The following is a 15,805-nucleotide window of genomic DNA, read 5'->3' on the forward strand; positions in this document are numbered from 1 at the left end:
CATCAGTTTTATCTGGGTCTTAATTCTGAAATTCATATCTGTTGGGAGAACACAAAGTTGCTGGCTGACATGGGGAGCTGCGGGCGTTATGTGATGGGGGAGGACAGCAGCCTCCCTCAGCCCCTGCTTTCTGTCCTTCAGGAGGACCACACCAGCAAGAGAGGGGCAGAATCTCATCCAGCCTTCCTGGGTCTGGAGCCTTTGGTCTAAAGAGAAGGGGACTCATGATGGTGTTCAGATGCTCCCTCCTATCATCTCTCTACTCTCTAACTCAAGTGTCTTCTAGCAAAGAAATGCAGGGATGCTTCTGCTTCCTCTCTGACAACAAGCATTTGATTTCAAAAAGCCTAAGGCACCTTATGTGGATGGCTGGCAGAAATAAAGTCTAAGCCCTTCTAGCCAGGCCATGGACACTGCCCCACGATCATCCTGGTCCCCTGAATGTGGGAATCGCCTAGTCTGATACTAATAAACAACTTCCTAGCTGTTCTTGCCAGTACCCATGCAGAGCGCCCAGGGAATCCGGTTTGGCAGAAGTCCTGGGAAGAAGCTGTTCAGTGGGGTCCCTCTCCAGTCAGGTCTAAGCCAGCAGAAATCCCACTTCCCTCAGAAGTGACCCAAATAGTCCTTTACTGACTTGCCAAATTCCTCTTTGAACCTCGTTCTTTCTTAAAAAGGGCGCTACCCTGGGGACACCATCAGGTCCTGATGTTGGGCCAGTCGTCGTCTTCAGATCTTGTTCCCTCTGAGGGAACAGACCCATCCTTCTTGAGATGTTCGCCCCCTTCCTCCAACTCTTCTTTCTGAAGGGCAGCTGATGCTGCAGGCAGCTTCCTCGCTCCCAAACGACTCTGCAAGAGCTGGTTTGCCCTCAGAGGCAGCCTCCATACTCGCTGTGCCAAACTGGATCAAACCCCAGTCTTCAGCTCTGCTGTTCAGGGGCCACACAGCGATTAAGAGACCAATGCTGCAGAAAGGCATCTGAAAGAAGCAATCTCCCTGGGTTATTTACAATTTACAGTGGATGAAGAACTGTTTGAGAAACCGAGAGGAAGCAGCATAAGATCTGCCTCTTTTCACATACAAATGAGCCTCACAGAGCCTAAATTATCTCTCTCATCCCTGCTGCAGGGCTGGGTCTCTACATCTGGCTTGGAGCATGCCCAGATGACAAGGAGCTATTCTGAAAGACTCCCGGCCTTTGGAGACCTCTGATGCTTAACCTTGGGAGGTCAAAAGCTCTTATCTCAGATTTCTGAAAGGAGAAGATCTCATGATGCCAAAACGCGTTGGGCTTGTGGAGGGAGGGCAGGATAGCGAGGTGGGGACCTAAGAGGAGGAGTGATCCCTGTTCAGCTGTGCCAAAGGAAGAGCAAGCTCCTGCTTCTGGGGCAGGTGGAAATGCTGACTTGCGATCAGGGAGGGCAACACATGATGTGGATCTGTCCTGCTGGCCAGGCTGCCTTCCCTGTCCCCATGTGCGACGCTGTGCAAGCTTTACCTGCACGTCCCAGGCTGGACTTGGAGCTTAGGTTAGGTTTCTTTATGGAGACGCCGTGTACCTGGGGTACAGCACCTCCCCAAGGGGCTCTGGGTGAGCATCAGGTCTTTTCTTCAAAGGGCTCTGACTGTCCTTATTCCTCCTTCCCATTCCCATCACTAAAATCACTAAAACCAGCAAAGATCAGGTCTGCAGCCTCTGTAGGCAAGTGGTGTTTGGGGAAAGGTGAAGACAGAAATAGGTGCTCCTCGGACACCATCTGGCTAATGTCTTAAATCTGATGCAACTGGAGTATCAGGTAAGGAAATACAAACTTCCTCTGCTTTAGGAGGACACACACACTCACACACACTCACACTGCCCCAGCCAGCGCAGTCCTGACCTTATGCCCACTCAGCAGCTCTCTGATGGATTTGAAGCCTCTGGATTTATATCCTAATTAATTGCCGTTAATAAAAAATGCCACTGGTTGTTACTATGAGTTCACACCTTGCACTCTCTCATGGGCAGGGCCCAGGGAGGTGAGAGTGGAGCCGTTTTTGGGGGTGGCGAGGCTCTGGGGTCACCTCCTCTGGCCCGCTGAGCCTCACAGGTCCCAGCATCTCCACCACCCTACCTGCAGAAAGCAAAAGGCACCCGACGCTAGCACCTACAAGCCATTGCAAGAAGAGCCTGCGGACTTACGGAGGAAATATTCTGCTGTATCGGCTTCATAATCTGCATCCTCAGGGAAGTGATCGATTTGCTTACACAGACCTTTAAAATTCCCTAGGGAACAAGAGAAAAAAAAGAACAAATGAGAACACCAAAACCTGCCTCGCAGAAACAGCTGCCCTCTGCATCGCCCTTTGTGCCCGCCCTGCCTTCCTCCCAGGCAGCACGCCCGCTCCTGTATGGATGCCCATTAAATGCCCACGTACTCCCCTCGCACTCTCGCACACGTATCTCCCTCTTATTTGCAGAGGAACGTGGGATTCGCCATCTGGATCCAGCCTGATGCCCACCTAGCCCAGCACCCCTCGCTCGACGGTGGAGAGCACCAGAGGCTTTGGCCAGCCGGCACGATTCCTGCCGCAGACGGACAGGAGAGCACCGCTCGCTTCGGAGGGAGGTGGGATGGGAAGAGGAGCCGGAGACTGGGTCACGCTGCGAAGCAAGAGGATTGGGGTCCCTTCCCTCAGCATTGGCCGGCGTAAATGTGGGTATTTGTGTTTCACCTGGCGTGGCCTTGGTGGATCCCAGCAGTGCTGTGTACGGCGGGGTGATCAGGTTTGGGTGGAAAAGCGTTTGTTTCTCTCAGCTGTGAGTTTGCTGCCTATTCGTTTCATGGGCAGGATACATCCCATTGTTCTGCTGCGGTATGAGAAGAACAAAAGCTCTTAATCTACTTTCTCCGTATGACTGCTTGGTTTTGCATACCTTTATCAGGCCTCCTCTTGTGTCCTCTGACAGACTAAGGCTACAAGAAGCTTGGTGCAAGCGTGCATATGCAGCTCAGCAGCAAAACACCCTCTGCACTGGGGGAGAAAAATCTTCCACCGTAAGTGAGGGAAGCTGGGCTGGTCACCCTCAGTTTTGCCCGGCTGGTTTATGTACAGAGCCTTCTGCTAGCTTTAGTCATGGGGCACCCTTTTTTTACACAGCCCACAACCAGCAAAGCTATCCCAGCAGGAGGCCAGTGACATCTTCTCAGTCTTTTGTCATCTGGGATGTCTACCAGGCTCTTATTTTTGTCATTCATGTCTCTCTCCTCTTGAAATCAGAAATACCACTCCAGAGAGGTAATCTTCAAGCCACGTCATCATCATGACCACTGGCTGACTAGTATCTCAAAGGATCAGGTTGTTCATGCTTGTACAGGGGTGACCATATGGCAGGCAATTCCATTATAGCTCCTGGAGTTCCCCCAAACTTTTTCTTCCGCCTTCCCTTACATTTCCTTCTGGACTCTTGCACGGGCTGTCCATTAGCACAGAACTGATGGACATAATCTGTCCGTAAAGGAGGAATGCAGTGTCCGCATGACGTGCATGGGATAGGCATGGTGATCCCATGGGCCCCCTCACCAGAGGTCAGCCACCAAAGTGGCTCATGCTGACTGATCCATCAGCAGAAGCGTTTGGGGCCCAAGTCTGGAGAGTGACAAATGCTGTCACCCAGGAAAGCCGCCTGCCACCCTGGCCCTGCCACTGGACCAACTGGGTGCGCAGGGTGAGGGGACAATGAAGCCACCACACTTGTGGTTGTTGCCCCTGGGAAGGGTTGCTTGTGAGGAACCCAGAGCTCTTCCAGGCCAACCCTACCCAGGCTGAGACCTGCAGGGTCCATGTCAAGTCCCCAAGTCATGTCTTGGAAGGTTTATTCCAGATGAATTCCAATGATCTTTCAGGTATTTGGGAATAGCTGGAAGAAGGACCAAGCTCAAAGGATTCCCCCTGAGTTTCTTCTCAGGGCCAAGCCTTGCTGGATCAAGGTTCGGGATGCTTTGGGAGGCAGTGCTGAGCAAAGAGCTGTAGAAGGCAGGTAGGTGGGTTCCTTTAGGTCAGCCCCCAAGCTCAGCTCCTTCTGCATCCCGTGGGCTCGTGTCTGATGCTTCTGAGATACATATCACCATTAACTACTAGTTCAAAGAGCTTCCATGAAGAAGCTAGAGACAGCAGAGAGGAGTATGTGTGTGTATGTAAGAGGTAAGCAATAGGAGAAGAAAGCAGGAACAAAGCCTCTCCGTGTACCTCTGAAGTGTTATTCCCGCACTGAAACTGTGGTTTAGGAAAGGAGGTTATTAATCACCCATCCCCAATTCAATTACCTCGTGCAAGAAGCATCTGCTTCTCAGCCATGGCTTTTCTGGAAGGAAAGCCTCATAGCCAAGCAAATTCCCTTGCCACAGTCCCACCCTGCTACTTGCCCACTTAAATACCTGCGAGGAAGGCAGATACAGCATGAAGGGGCTCCTTTTCCTTGCTTGTCCCTGACTGCCTGGGGCCATCTGCCCGCAGCAGACGAGCAGCTCATCACCCTGGTCCTTTGGCTGCGGTCACTGCTGTACAGTTGTGCTGGTTTTGGCTGGGATAGAGTTAATTGTCTTCATAGTAGCTAGTATGGGGCTCTGTGTTGGATTCGTGTTGGAAACAGTGCTGATAAAAGGGATGTTTTCCTTGCTGCTGAGCAGTGCTTACACAGAGCCAAGGGCTTTTCTAGTTCTCCCCCCACCCCACCAGCGAGCAGGCTGGGGGGGCACAAGGAGTCGGGAGGGGACACAGCCGGGACAGCTGACCCCAGCTGACCCAAGGGATATTCCAGACCATAGGATGTCATGCCCAGCATATAAAGCTGGGGGAAGGAAAAGGAAGGGAGTATGTTCAGAGTGACGGTGTTTGTCTTCCCAAGTCACCATTATGTGTGATGGAGCCCGGCTTTCCTGGAGCTGGCTGAACACCTGCCTGCCCATGGGAAGTGGGGAATGAATTCCTTGTTTTGCTTTGCTTGCATGCGCGGCTTTTGCTTAACCTATTAAACTGCCTTTATGTCAGCCCACGAGTTTTCTCACTTTTACTTTTCCGATTCTCTCCCTCATCCCACTGGCGGGAAGTGAGCGAGCGGCTGCGGGGGGGCGGGGTGCTGGCTGGGGTTAAAGCATGACAACAGTGCATGTGAACGCTGCTGCTCTCCAGCCCCAGATTTCAGCTCCTTGCCCAGCAGATCCTGAATGCTGAGTGCCTCCTGGCCGTACACGCTGGGGGAGCCGGCAGAGCCTGCGTGTACCCCCCAGGTGAGGCTGCCGGAGCGCAGCCAGAGCCCCCCAGTTGGAATCAGCCAGGGAGGGAAGAGGCACTGCAGCTGGAACCCCCCTCACTCTGTGCCATCCTTTCTTTCCTTGCTTCCTCTCTTCTCCCTCTCCCCTGCTTCGTTTCTTGCTGTATTTCAGCCTGATTAATTCCTATGTGAAGAATCAAGCTGCTTGGGAAAGATGCTGCATCTTGTCCAGGGTGTCTTTTACATGGACTTGTGTGGGATAGCTAGTTAGAGGTTCAGCCACTTAGGCAGGGTGAGGGGACATGCAGGCTCTTTGCAAATCTGTTCCTGGTGCCGAGTCTCCAAAAGGCATTGATCTGGCTCGGCAGGGTGCTTGGCCATTGGGGTGTCCAGCCTTGGCTTGCTTAAAATGCTGTGGTATTCAGGAGCTGCCCTTCACCGCAGGCTGATACGCTGCGCCAGGCTGATCCTCCTCCCTGGCTCAACCCTGCTCGGCGTTCGTGAGAGCAGGGCGGGCAGCGTTGGTCCCACCGTAGCCCCTGCGTTGCCTGTGCTGAGCACAGACCGCCGTGACGCTGGATGCTGACTATTCGTCTTGTGCTACCGCACCCTCTCCTCCAATGCCTCCTAGCTCCTCTGGGCAACGGATGGGGAAAGGATGCAGAATTTAGGTCATTAACGCGCTAACTGGGAATATAGGAGAACGAGAGTCGGTTTTTGCTCTGCCACAGGCGTGCTGTTAAAACCACTTCTTCTTTCTGCCTTAGAGTCCCACCCTGTAAAGCGGGGGTGACGGCACCCCTCTGCCTCGTGCCGTACGGGGACGTGTTAAAGAGGGCACGGCGTGGGTGCGCCGGCGCCAGCGGCTGAGCAAGCACACGGAGGAGGTGAGCGACGGATGGCGGCGGTTCAGGCGCCCGCTCGGTGAGGGGAAGGCCTCGATGTCACTTCTTGCGCCAAGGTCACTCGGCAATTCTCTGACAGACGTCTGCTGAGACGGTGCAGCAGCCTCCCCGGCACCTGCGCTGGTGGAAAAGCCGCGGCCACACGCGGGGAGAGGAGGGATGGACACAACAGCCTTTTTCTGTGCTGCACGTGTGGCTTGGGGAGCCAGGGAGGGAAAAGCCGTGTGCCACCCTCTAGTTAATAGCCCTGAATGCCTGAGCAAGAGCAAATCATTATTTGGGAGGGCGTGTAGGGCTCTGAGAGCCCCTGAAGGGAGTAAGAGCAATGTCCTCTGTACTTGTGTCCCTTTGCCCTTCTCATTCTTCCCAACTTGAGCTACTTCATGCTGCGAACCCTGAAACAGGCAGGTGTTGAGCTCTCTGGCTTCTCCTGCATCTCTGAGAAACTTCAGCCAGACGCTTCCACCTCCTCCCTGCAGCTCTCCCAGTGCAGTTCGGGCTCTCCCCTCATCCTCTTCCTTGTGCTCACCCACCAGATCTTCCTCCTGTTTCTCGGTCTCTCTCATTCATTGCAGCCACCTCCCTCTCTCCGGCATATCGGTGTCGGCATCCTTCGAGCATCCCGCTTCGGGATGCGCAGGCTGGGAAGGAGGTGGGGAGGAGCTCTGACTCATCTCAGGACAGAAAGGCTGGGGATGCCCCAGTCCGTGGAAAATCACCGAGCAGCCCTCAAATTCCCTGGGTATTACTGGGAGTTCTTAGATGAGATTCCCCATCTTTTGCTTGTTGCCTGCCCAAGCTTTGGAAAATGCAGTCTGCAGGAGCTAGGATTGGTGCAACAGGCACCCTGCTCAGTGCCTGGACCGGGACAGAAGTTGCCCAGCCAGGGCATTAAGATCAGAGACAACCTGCCATACTGCCAAGAGGGACTGAATGTCTAAGACGCACGAAAATCAACGTTAATTGCACGTTCAGCCCCCAGAGAGACCTCCTCCAACGTGGCCAGGTCATCGTTTGGGTACATGCTGTCTATCCAGGACAGCTGGCAGCCATCAGCTCTGCTGCAGCGAGAGTCAGACCGAGTTACCCCTGATGAGAACCTGGCTTGGTATTGTTGGTGATACGGTTTATTTTTGTGAGGCTTTGTGCAGCCCTGTCTCTTTTCAGAAGTCTCGCTTGCCTGCAGAGTGCAATCCATCGCAAAATAGTAAGTTCCAAAGAATGAAAAGCTACTCCCTTCCTGCAGGGTAGGAACACTTTTAAATGGTCAGGACTGTACATCTGAAAACTGGGAGCCAGAGGCAGAAGAAAAGACGTCCAAAAGGAGAGAAGCAGACAAAGAGGGACGAGAACAGAAAGACCTGTTTTCCCAGAATGATTTGTGATATTTCCATTTATGGAAAAAAGCAATCCACTGAAAGCTTTCCTTCAGTCTCACTCTCTAATTTAGAAGAGGTTTTGGCATGGTGGCTTCTAGGGAAATAAATAAAGGGGGCTGGATATAGCTGTTGTCTCTAAAAGCTCAGAAAGATGGCTTGGTGTTGGCCAAGGTTTCAGTACCTCTTTCCACCACACGCTCCCTGTATCATTTTAGGCAAGTCACTTAACCCCCCTCTTCTTTCACTCAAAATGGGAATAATGGTATTTGCCTGCCTCAGGGAAATAGCCTGAGGATATTTATATTAAAAATATGAAAGTGATCAGACACTGGATCATTTGGGCCAGATGATTCTCCCCACCTTCCAGTTCAGACGTAACGTGCTCATCTTTGATATGACCTGCTCCCAGATAAACACGAAGGCTGCACGCACATGAAAGCTCTCCCAAAATCACACTTGTGATTCCTGCCTTAGAAGTCATCTTCCTTGCAGATTAAACTAATACTTGCTATCTACCCATGAAAGAAATGCAAGAAACGGTGCACAAAGGGCAGGTAGTCAGACACAAATACAAACATTTCTTTCTGCTCCAGGACCCTGTTTCTGAGCAGAGTCCGTTTGGTACCAGGTGGTGAAGTGGGGCTCAGAGCCAGCCTCTGGGCTGGGAAGACAAATTCCATAGCTATGTGGCAAACTGTTAGCATGTCTTTCTTACACATATTGGAAAGGGCTTCCAAACTGGGAAAAGAGGTCTGCCATCCCTGTCAAAAAATGACACTGGTAACACTAAGTTGTTAATGCCCAACCTGACACGACTTCGAGAGGAAGGGCTGAGGTTTCATGAAGCGCCAGGAGAAGCACAAGAAAAGCCCTTTAAAGGCATTTTGATTGCTCTCCACCCTTCCCAGAATGAAGCACTCGAGTGCACTCATCATTTGGGGGAATTTGGAGCTGATGAAGAGCACACTGGCAGGGAGCACAGACAGTGCTCGCGGGCATCTGCTCTTACCCACTGGTGCTGACATGCCCAGAAGAAAGGCTGGATTTTCAGAAGTGCTTAGTATCCCTCTCGGGGAATCTCTCCATGGATAGCACCTTACTAAAATTAGGCCATCTTTTCACGTGCCTCGGTACGCATTTAAAGGCCTTGGTGACAGGGTGTAGGGTTATACCAGCAAACGTAGCCACTATGCCACAAGGGTTGGTCATTTGGGGGCTTGAGCAGGTGCTGCTCTAGCAGCTCTGAAGCTGCACAGCGGCAGGGAATGCTCTGCTACCGGCAATACCTTTTGCCTCGGGCGGGTAATTTTAAGTCCGAGGAGTCCACAGCTCTCCTTAGGGACAGAAGAACTTTCCACTACGAGGTGAAACTCAGTGGGGTAGCAAATGGGGTCTGCGGGGGTGAGCCTGGGACAATAGCAGGGATCGGATGGGAACAAAGGACCATCAGAAATCTCGCCACCTTCCTGTCCAAATGCAATGCACCTGCTTTGATGTGGTGTTCTCCAACATAAACATGCAGCAGTGCATATGTTAAAAAACCAAACAAAACCCTAGCAACATAACCACTATGTTGCATACATAATTCTCTCCCTGGGGAGAGGATAAAAGAGCAAACCGCATGTGACTGATATCAAGCCCCATCACTTAATGTGCCACTGGAAGTCATTCAGATATTGTGGTGAAGAAGCCTGTAAAAGAACTGATGCAAAATAGAAACTGATCTTATAGTTATGAAAGAATATCCCCCCTGCCTACAAGGTAGAAGCATTATACCAGCTCTCCTCACCTTATTATTAATAATCATGTTTACTACAGCTGTTGCCAAGGATCAGATGATAAAGGGAGTTTACTGCAGTAAAAATGGCACAAACACTGCCTTACAGACCGTTGCTGCCTCAACGAGCACAAACGAAGGGGTATATCGCAGCGCATTAGCAATGACTAAAGCAACAGCAGTAAAATGGCCTGATAATGCCAATTCTGGGGAGGTGAGTTGAGTCAGGAGATGGTTAATAAATAGAAAAAGAAATGCAGACATAGATGGGCAGGGGAGAAAAAAGTGGGAGAAGCTGGTACGGGGTAGCACTGAGGAGGAGATGACAAGGTGGCAGGAGAGAGGTAGAGTGACCGGCCACCGAGCACCAGGGGAGAGAAGTCCCATCCAAGTCCACACCAGGCTCCTCTTCTGCCTTTTTTTCAGCTTTCCCTCCTCGCTTGCTCCCTGCAGCTCTCCCTGACGGTCACCCGGGGAAGGAGAGGGCCCTAACGACAGAAGAAGACACCACGTGTGCCACCGGAGGTGGATTGGGTCCCCGCCGTGAAGATCCCCATCTTTCCCACCCGGTTCCCCCACAGCATTCCGCCTGCCCGGTGCCGCAGCTGCGGCGGCGGAGGGGGGGAATCGCGCTGCGTGACGGCCGGACCCTGCGCCTGCTTCTCAGCCTTGAATCGCTTTGCATTTTTCCTTGGAGGTGGCAGGCTCCTCGCTTTCCCACCCCGCTCCGTAACGCTGCGGCGTGCTGCTAAGTCGCCGGTAGACTCTGCCTCAGAGCTGGCTATAGCTATTCCTTGTACGGGGGTGGAGATGCAGTGGTAGCAAAACCTATTATTAAGATTATATGAAGATTTCCATTTATAAACACCTTCTTTTTACAGGGTTGTAACTTTCAAAAATATCCCTGCTGTGGCTTGAAATTTCCCATGCTTTGTCACAGGCAGAGAGTGAGATTGGCTGGGAAAATTGGGCAAAGGCTCTTGAATACATTTTGGTGCAAACGCAAATCCAGCACGTTTGAGCTTTACAAGCTGAAACATTGTGGGTGGCTGGTTTTCAGGGACTGCTAGAGATCAGTTCAAGTTATAAATGAAAAACCTCAACACAGCAATAATAAAAATAATTCAAAAAATCCTTTTTGCATACATCCAGTACAAACACCTCCCCCGGTAAACAATTGCCTCTATTTTCTAGACTTTGCCAGAATCAAACCTGAATTGAATTTCTTCTGAATATAACACTAAACACAAAAATGTGTTAGGCTCATCTAAATCATCTAAAGCTGTCGATAACTTTGCTCCTCCTAATGTTGTATTTCTTGCATTTCCCGTCTGTGCTGGCATTCTGGAATTGAAAATAGTTTTATATATACATGTATAACAAATGCATGTTACGATTTCATGTATATGTCAATGAAATAATTTGGTTTTTCTAACTGATATTTTCCTGTGTGATTCAGTGAATGTGTAAAGCAGTGACAATACCTCTGCTTCTTCAGCAGAGAGGTTAGAAACTATTTTACAGTTGTTAGAGTGACTAGTGTCACTCTAGGTAAGAAAAACATGAACTTTCTGGCATATGAGCCCTGTTGCAGAGTTTTCAAGGTATATCAGCTCAGTCAGTAAAAGCTATTGCCTTTGCCTTGCAAGAAGAGGCAGAACTGGTCTTTAAATGAGCTCAGAACTGGAAAAAGAATTGAGAAAAGGGTTTGTAAATAGTTGTGGTCGGATGTTGTAGCATGACGTTGGGTTTTAAACTCCAGGAGCACAACTTAAGTACTGGAGCTGCTGGGGTGGAGGATGGAAAAGTGAAGGCAGAAGTTGATCAGGACATGGGGAGAAGTCCAAGCAAAACAGAAGGGCAAGTGAAAGAAATCAAGATATTACAGAGGATTTAAAAAAAAAAAAATCTGGCAATTTGTAGCGAGAACATTTGTGTGTGTGTGTAACGAGTCAAATGTGACACTACAACTGTGAGCCGAGTGACAGGAAGGGTGATGCAATTATCTGCAGTGAGAGAAAAATGATGTGCATAAGGTGTGGGAGGAGAGGAGATGCTCCATAGTTACCACAGGCAATCCCAATCCACGGCTGCACATCCAGATGTTAGAGGAAGGGAGATACTGATGTAAGTTTGGAGGGAAAGGGGTGGGTGGGATGAAGGAAGTATTTAAGAGCTGTTGCTTCTCTTTTTTTTTTCCCCCTATCATGGCAACAATATTGTAACTAGGACAGGTTTTGCATATAGGGTTACACCATCAAACTCTCAGAAATTAGAGCATGTAAACAACATCCTAGCTGGATGAGGACATAAGGACTGAACTATCTTGAACTTGAACTCTAAAACCCAGAATTCAGGTGGGTTAGTCTCTCCCCAGAAGTACACAGAGGAAATCCATGAGCCAGAAAATTTGTATTTCAGCTCATCTTATTGGGTTGCATTTTTCTTCTCAGATATAAGTGTGTTGCTGATCTGTGAGCATGCATCAGAAGACAGAGCCAGGCTCACCTTGTACAGTAGGTCAGGTTTTGGGTCAGTGCTGAGACTATAACTCTAGGGGTGATTGGAAGTTACTGCACACAGGCACAGATTTACCAGGCAAGAAAAGAGGGAAACCCAGCCCTCCTTACACCGTGAAAAGTGGCCTGCGCAGCCTGGGACACAGCCACGAGCTGTGCAGTGCCTCGGTTCAGAGGCAGGCTGAGCTCCTACCCAGGTGGGAACTTGGGCTTGAGTATTCCCAAACTCCTAATCTTGAATCTTGCAGTTGTAACACTGTGTTCACAAGGCTTTTGGAGTGCAATTTCCTTAGTCATTTTTAAATTACGAAGGAGGAGAAAAGGCAATTCAAATCTTTCATCTCCAACTCCACACTGCATTTGTCTCTGACATACCCAGCCGGATCTATAGGGAGACGCTGTCCTCAGTTAAACTGGTGTAAATCTAGTGTGACTCTGAGCTGCTCCTTCAGCAGATATGGTCACAACCAAGAGAGGAATTAGGCTCACAGCTGGTAATTAGCTTATGAATTATGTGGTGTGCTTTAGGGTCCTTCAGGATGCAAAGCGCTATATAAAAATTATTATTAGTTATTAATAATAAAAATAACTGAGAACCTCAGGGAAATAATCCAAAGAATGGAGCAAGTCAATGACAGAGGCAGTTTTCAATCCATCCTCCCTCTTCTGCGCCACTTAAAGCTCTCCTCCCCCTTCCTCTCCAAGGCTCAGACACATGGAGGAAGGGAGAGACCCCCTTCGCACGTGTTTAGCAATTTGGCAGTCTCAGCAAGTCTCCTGTGTTCTCCCACACAACATCGTCAGCCGGCAGTAGGACTTGTCAAATCTGTAACGTAATTGACAGCCAGCAGTAGCAATTTTGGGGAATAGCAAGGCGTGGGAATTCCTCAGCTTGCTTCCCATGGGAAAACTGCAACTCTGCCCCGGTGGTCTTCAGGGCCTTTCATCTTATTGCTCTCCCTGCCCCACGGAAAAGGACTGGGCAGGTAGGCTCCGCTTGCTTTCTTTAATAATCTCTGAGTGAAAATTGGGGCTCTGGCCACGGTCACCTGAGTCGGGGTGAGTGGCTCCACTGGGGATGTACAACCAGTTTTGGCTATTCCAGCCCAGCAGATGAGTGTGAAGTTTATTTTAGGCCAGGAAATAGAACAAGGGAAGGGCTGGGTTTTCTCTAGCACTTTTTATACCCCAGGGAACCCAAAGCCCTTCATGCAACACTGAGAAAGATCCCCCAACGCAGTGGCTCCGCAGACAAGCATGGCAGCCATTACGTGCTCACTGAGCTGGCACACGCTTGCCCTCGGAGAGCGGAGGCGGCTTTACCCAGGCAGGGAATATTGGTTATCCCTTACTCCGTTCAGAAAGCGTGCTGAGATTTTTGCTGTCCCTTCAGGCAGCCCACCAGAGATGGCCAGGAGGGAACTCAGCATAGGATTTCCTTGGCAGAAAGCCCTGCTGACTGCAGTGCTTCGGGCTGAGCTGCAACGTGCAGGGCCACGCACTCGTGGGGCTTTTCTGCCCTGTGCCCTTTTCTGCCTTGAAATGCACCACCCACAATCAGAAAATGAAAACCCCGAGGAAGAGCTCAGGACTTTCTAATTTTGCAATTTCCTCTAGCAGTCCCTACGTCTCGCCCTGCAGCACTGGTGTTTCGGGAGAAGCCCAACCCAGAGCAGCTTCCCAGTTGGGTCAGGGCTACCCAGCGCTGTGCTTTGGGGAGCACCCTGGGATGGGGGAACGGGAGCGTGCCGACCCTCTTTAGGATGCTCACCCCCGGTAAATGCACTCCTGTCCTGGACCTCGCTCACAAAACGATCCAAAGCCTCCCAAACGCTCCTAAAGCAATAAAGAATAAGAAACTGGAGGGAAGACAGGGTGGGAAGAGTGGAGGGCTGACCTGATGTACAGCAAGCCCCTTCTTGCATTTCCCAGCTACGCTGGGATTCGGGATTTGAAGAGGCGTGTGGGTTGCGTGTACAGCTCCCAAACAATTTTAGGCTCATAGTTCCCTGGGATTATTTTGGTGCAATTGCTGGCAGGGCAAAAATCCGGAGTAACAGCCAGACTGGTCTGTGAAAGCTGTAGGAAAGCAGTGCTCTCTGTGCTAAAAGAGCCAGGACACAGAGTTTGCTTTGTTACACACAAAACAAACGTCATGCTTATTTTTCCCTTGGGTCGCTGCAGTTCAGAAAGTGTTGGTAAACACAGTCTATATCCCACAGGGCCAAACAGGGTAGCTGGCCCACGTGAGTCTGATCAAATTGCATTAGCACAGCTATGCTGTGGCTCTCAATGTCTCCAGACGAGCTGCTGCTGTTCCAACTTGCTGCTTTATTCATAATCCATATCAAACATTGGGTGTTAAAGTAGATATTGCACAGATTTGATTTTAGGTCCCTTTCTATGCAGCTGAGCAAAAAACAAATGCCAAGCCTTGCAAGTGGTGTTAGCTTTTAGAGGCTGCTATTAGAACATTAATAATTTTATTATTGTTATTTCCTCTGGGTTGCAGGTACCCCAGTGATTTACAAGGAAACAAAGTGACTTGGCCCTCTCCTGAAGTGCTTACAACAAAAGTTAGACTTAAGCACAGCACTGGGCTTATTTAACAAGCAAACAGTGCCAGCAGGGTGTTTGGAAGAGGGAGGTTTATAGCAGCACAGGATCATGAGACATTTATGGTTGTGTGTGCCTGTGTATCCTGTTAGTTTATGCCGGCTTTTAAAAAGAAAACTGTGGAGGGGAAAAGTGTGTTAGATTTAGGGACGGTGCCTGCAAGAAAGGTGAGCGGAGGTCAGCGAGGGAAGGATGATTTCGAAAGGGGAGGTTGAAGGGGAGGCTGCAAAGGAGGAGTGTGAAACTACCTGTGGCACAGCCAGAGAAGGCGTGCAGGGGAGCAGGTACTGCTGCTCAGTCATAATAACCCCTTTGAAGCTTGACTGCAAGCCGTGCTGCTGCACCAATATTTTTTCATCCATTGAGCACGCTAATTTATTACAGAAGAGTCTGTAGGTGTGAGCTATGTGCTAGGGCTAATCTCTGAAGCGTTTTGAGCTACTCTACACATAACATTACTCTTGCGTCCTGGGGAGGAGGCTATTCATAATGGGATAAAATTTACTCACAATACTAGACTCGGGAATATTATTTCTAATGTCATCTGGTCCAGTTACACTCAGTTAGAAACCTGAAAAGCCGTTTCAGGGTTTTGAATCATGTCCAAGCCAGGTAGCAAGCCACCTTCTGAGGCCAGGATTGTATTACCTGGAGACATGCCCATCAGACCTTCTTATACCAAATCTCCCCACCTACCCCAGACATGGAGTAATGTAGGTCTCAGAACTGAAACTTCCCTGCTTCAAAGTCTGTAAACCAAGAACTTGTCTCCTAAAGACTGCCAAACCCCAAACTCCTTCCAGATTAGCCCACTTTTCCTTGGAAAAAATTACCAGTTCTTCACTGAAATCACCGGTCTGAAATTCCAGCCCCTTTCTCAGTTTCTAGTTTACTGCTAGTTTCTAATTTACAGCAGTCTGTAAAGCAACAACAACTGTTGTGCTGCATCTTAGATCTTAACCTCATTATCTTACCTTTGAACTGGAGTTGCCAGTCAGGAAATGTGCCGTGATCAAAGAACGGCAGCATTTCAGTCTCACTGTGTGTTTGTCTCTCCATGAGTAAATCCTCTTTTTTGCCCATGCTACAGCCACTGCTGAAAATCTTTCTCTTTTGAAGTTGGTCAGAGTTTTTCAATGAAAACTTCCCAGAGGGATACAAAGACTTTGACCTGATCACCTGAATCCCATTTGAATAAGGTCAATACCTGAACTCTTGGCTGCCTGACAATTTCAGTGCATCTAACTCATGGTTGTGGTCTAAAAGAAAGCCTTTAAAACCCATTTTTGTCCCACCCCAGTGTAGAACAGGAAGCTTTGTAATTTCAGAGTTTTGTGGGACAGGAAAATAGT

General features: G+C 49.7%; 1 protein-coding gene across 2 annotated transcripts in view; it reads right to left on the reverse strand.

Moving 5' to 3' along the window:
• Window positions 1-15,805, reverse strand: part of CACNG2 (calcium channel, voltage-dependent, gamma subunit 2) — a 52,437-nt gene that overhangs the window by 2,895 nt on the left and 33,737 nt on the right. For both annotated transcript variants that reach the window (XM_010585393.1, XM_010585395.1), the window contains one exon: window positions 2,186-2,269. In XM_010585393.1, the coding sequence (XP_010583695.1) occupies window positions 2,186-2,269 (84 nt within the window). The remainder of the gene's footprint in view (window positions 1-2,185; window positions 2,270-15,805) is intronic.

This window comes from Haliaeetus leucocephalus, unplaced genomic scaffold (genome assembly GCF_000737465.1).
Source record: "Haliaeetus leucocephalus isolate CR32 unplaced genomic scaffold, Haliaeetus_leucocephalus-4.0 Scaffold101, whole genome shotgun sequence".
In the NCBI taxonomy this organism is placed as follows: Eukaryota; Metazoa; Chordata; class Aves; order Accipitriformes; family Accipitridae; genus Haliaeetus; species Haliaeetus leucocephalus.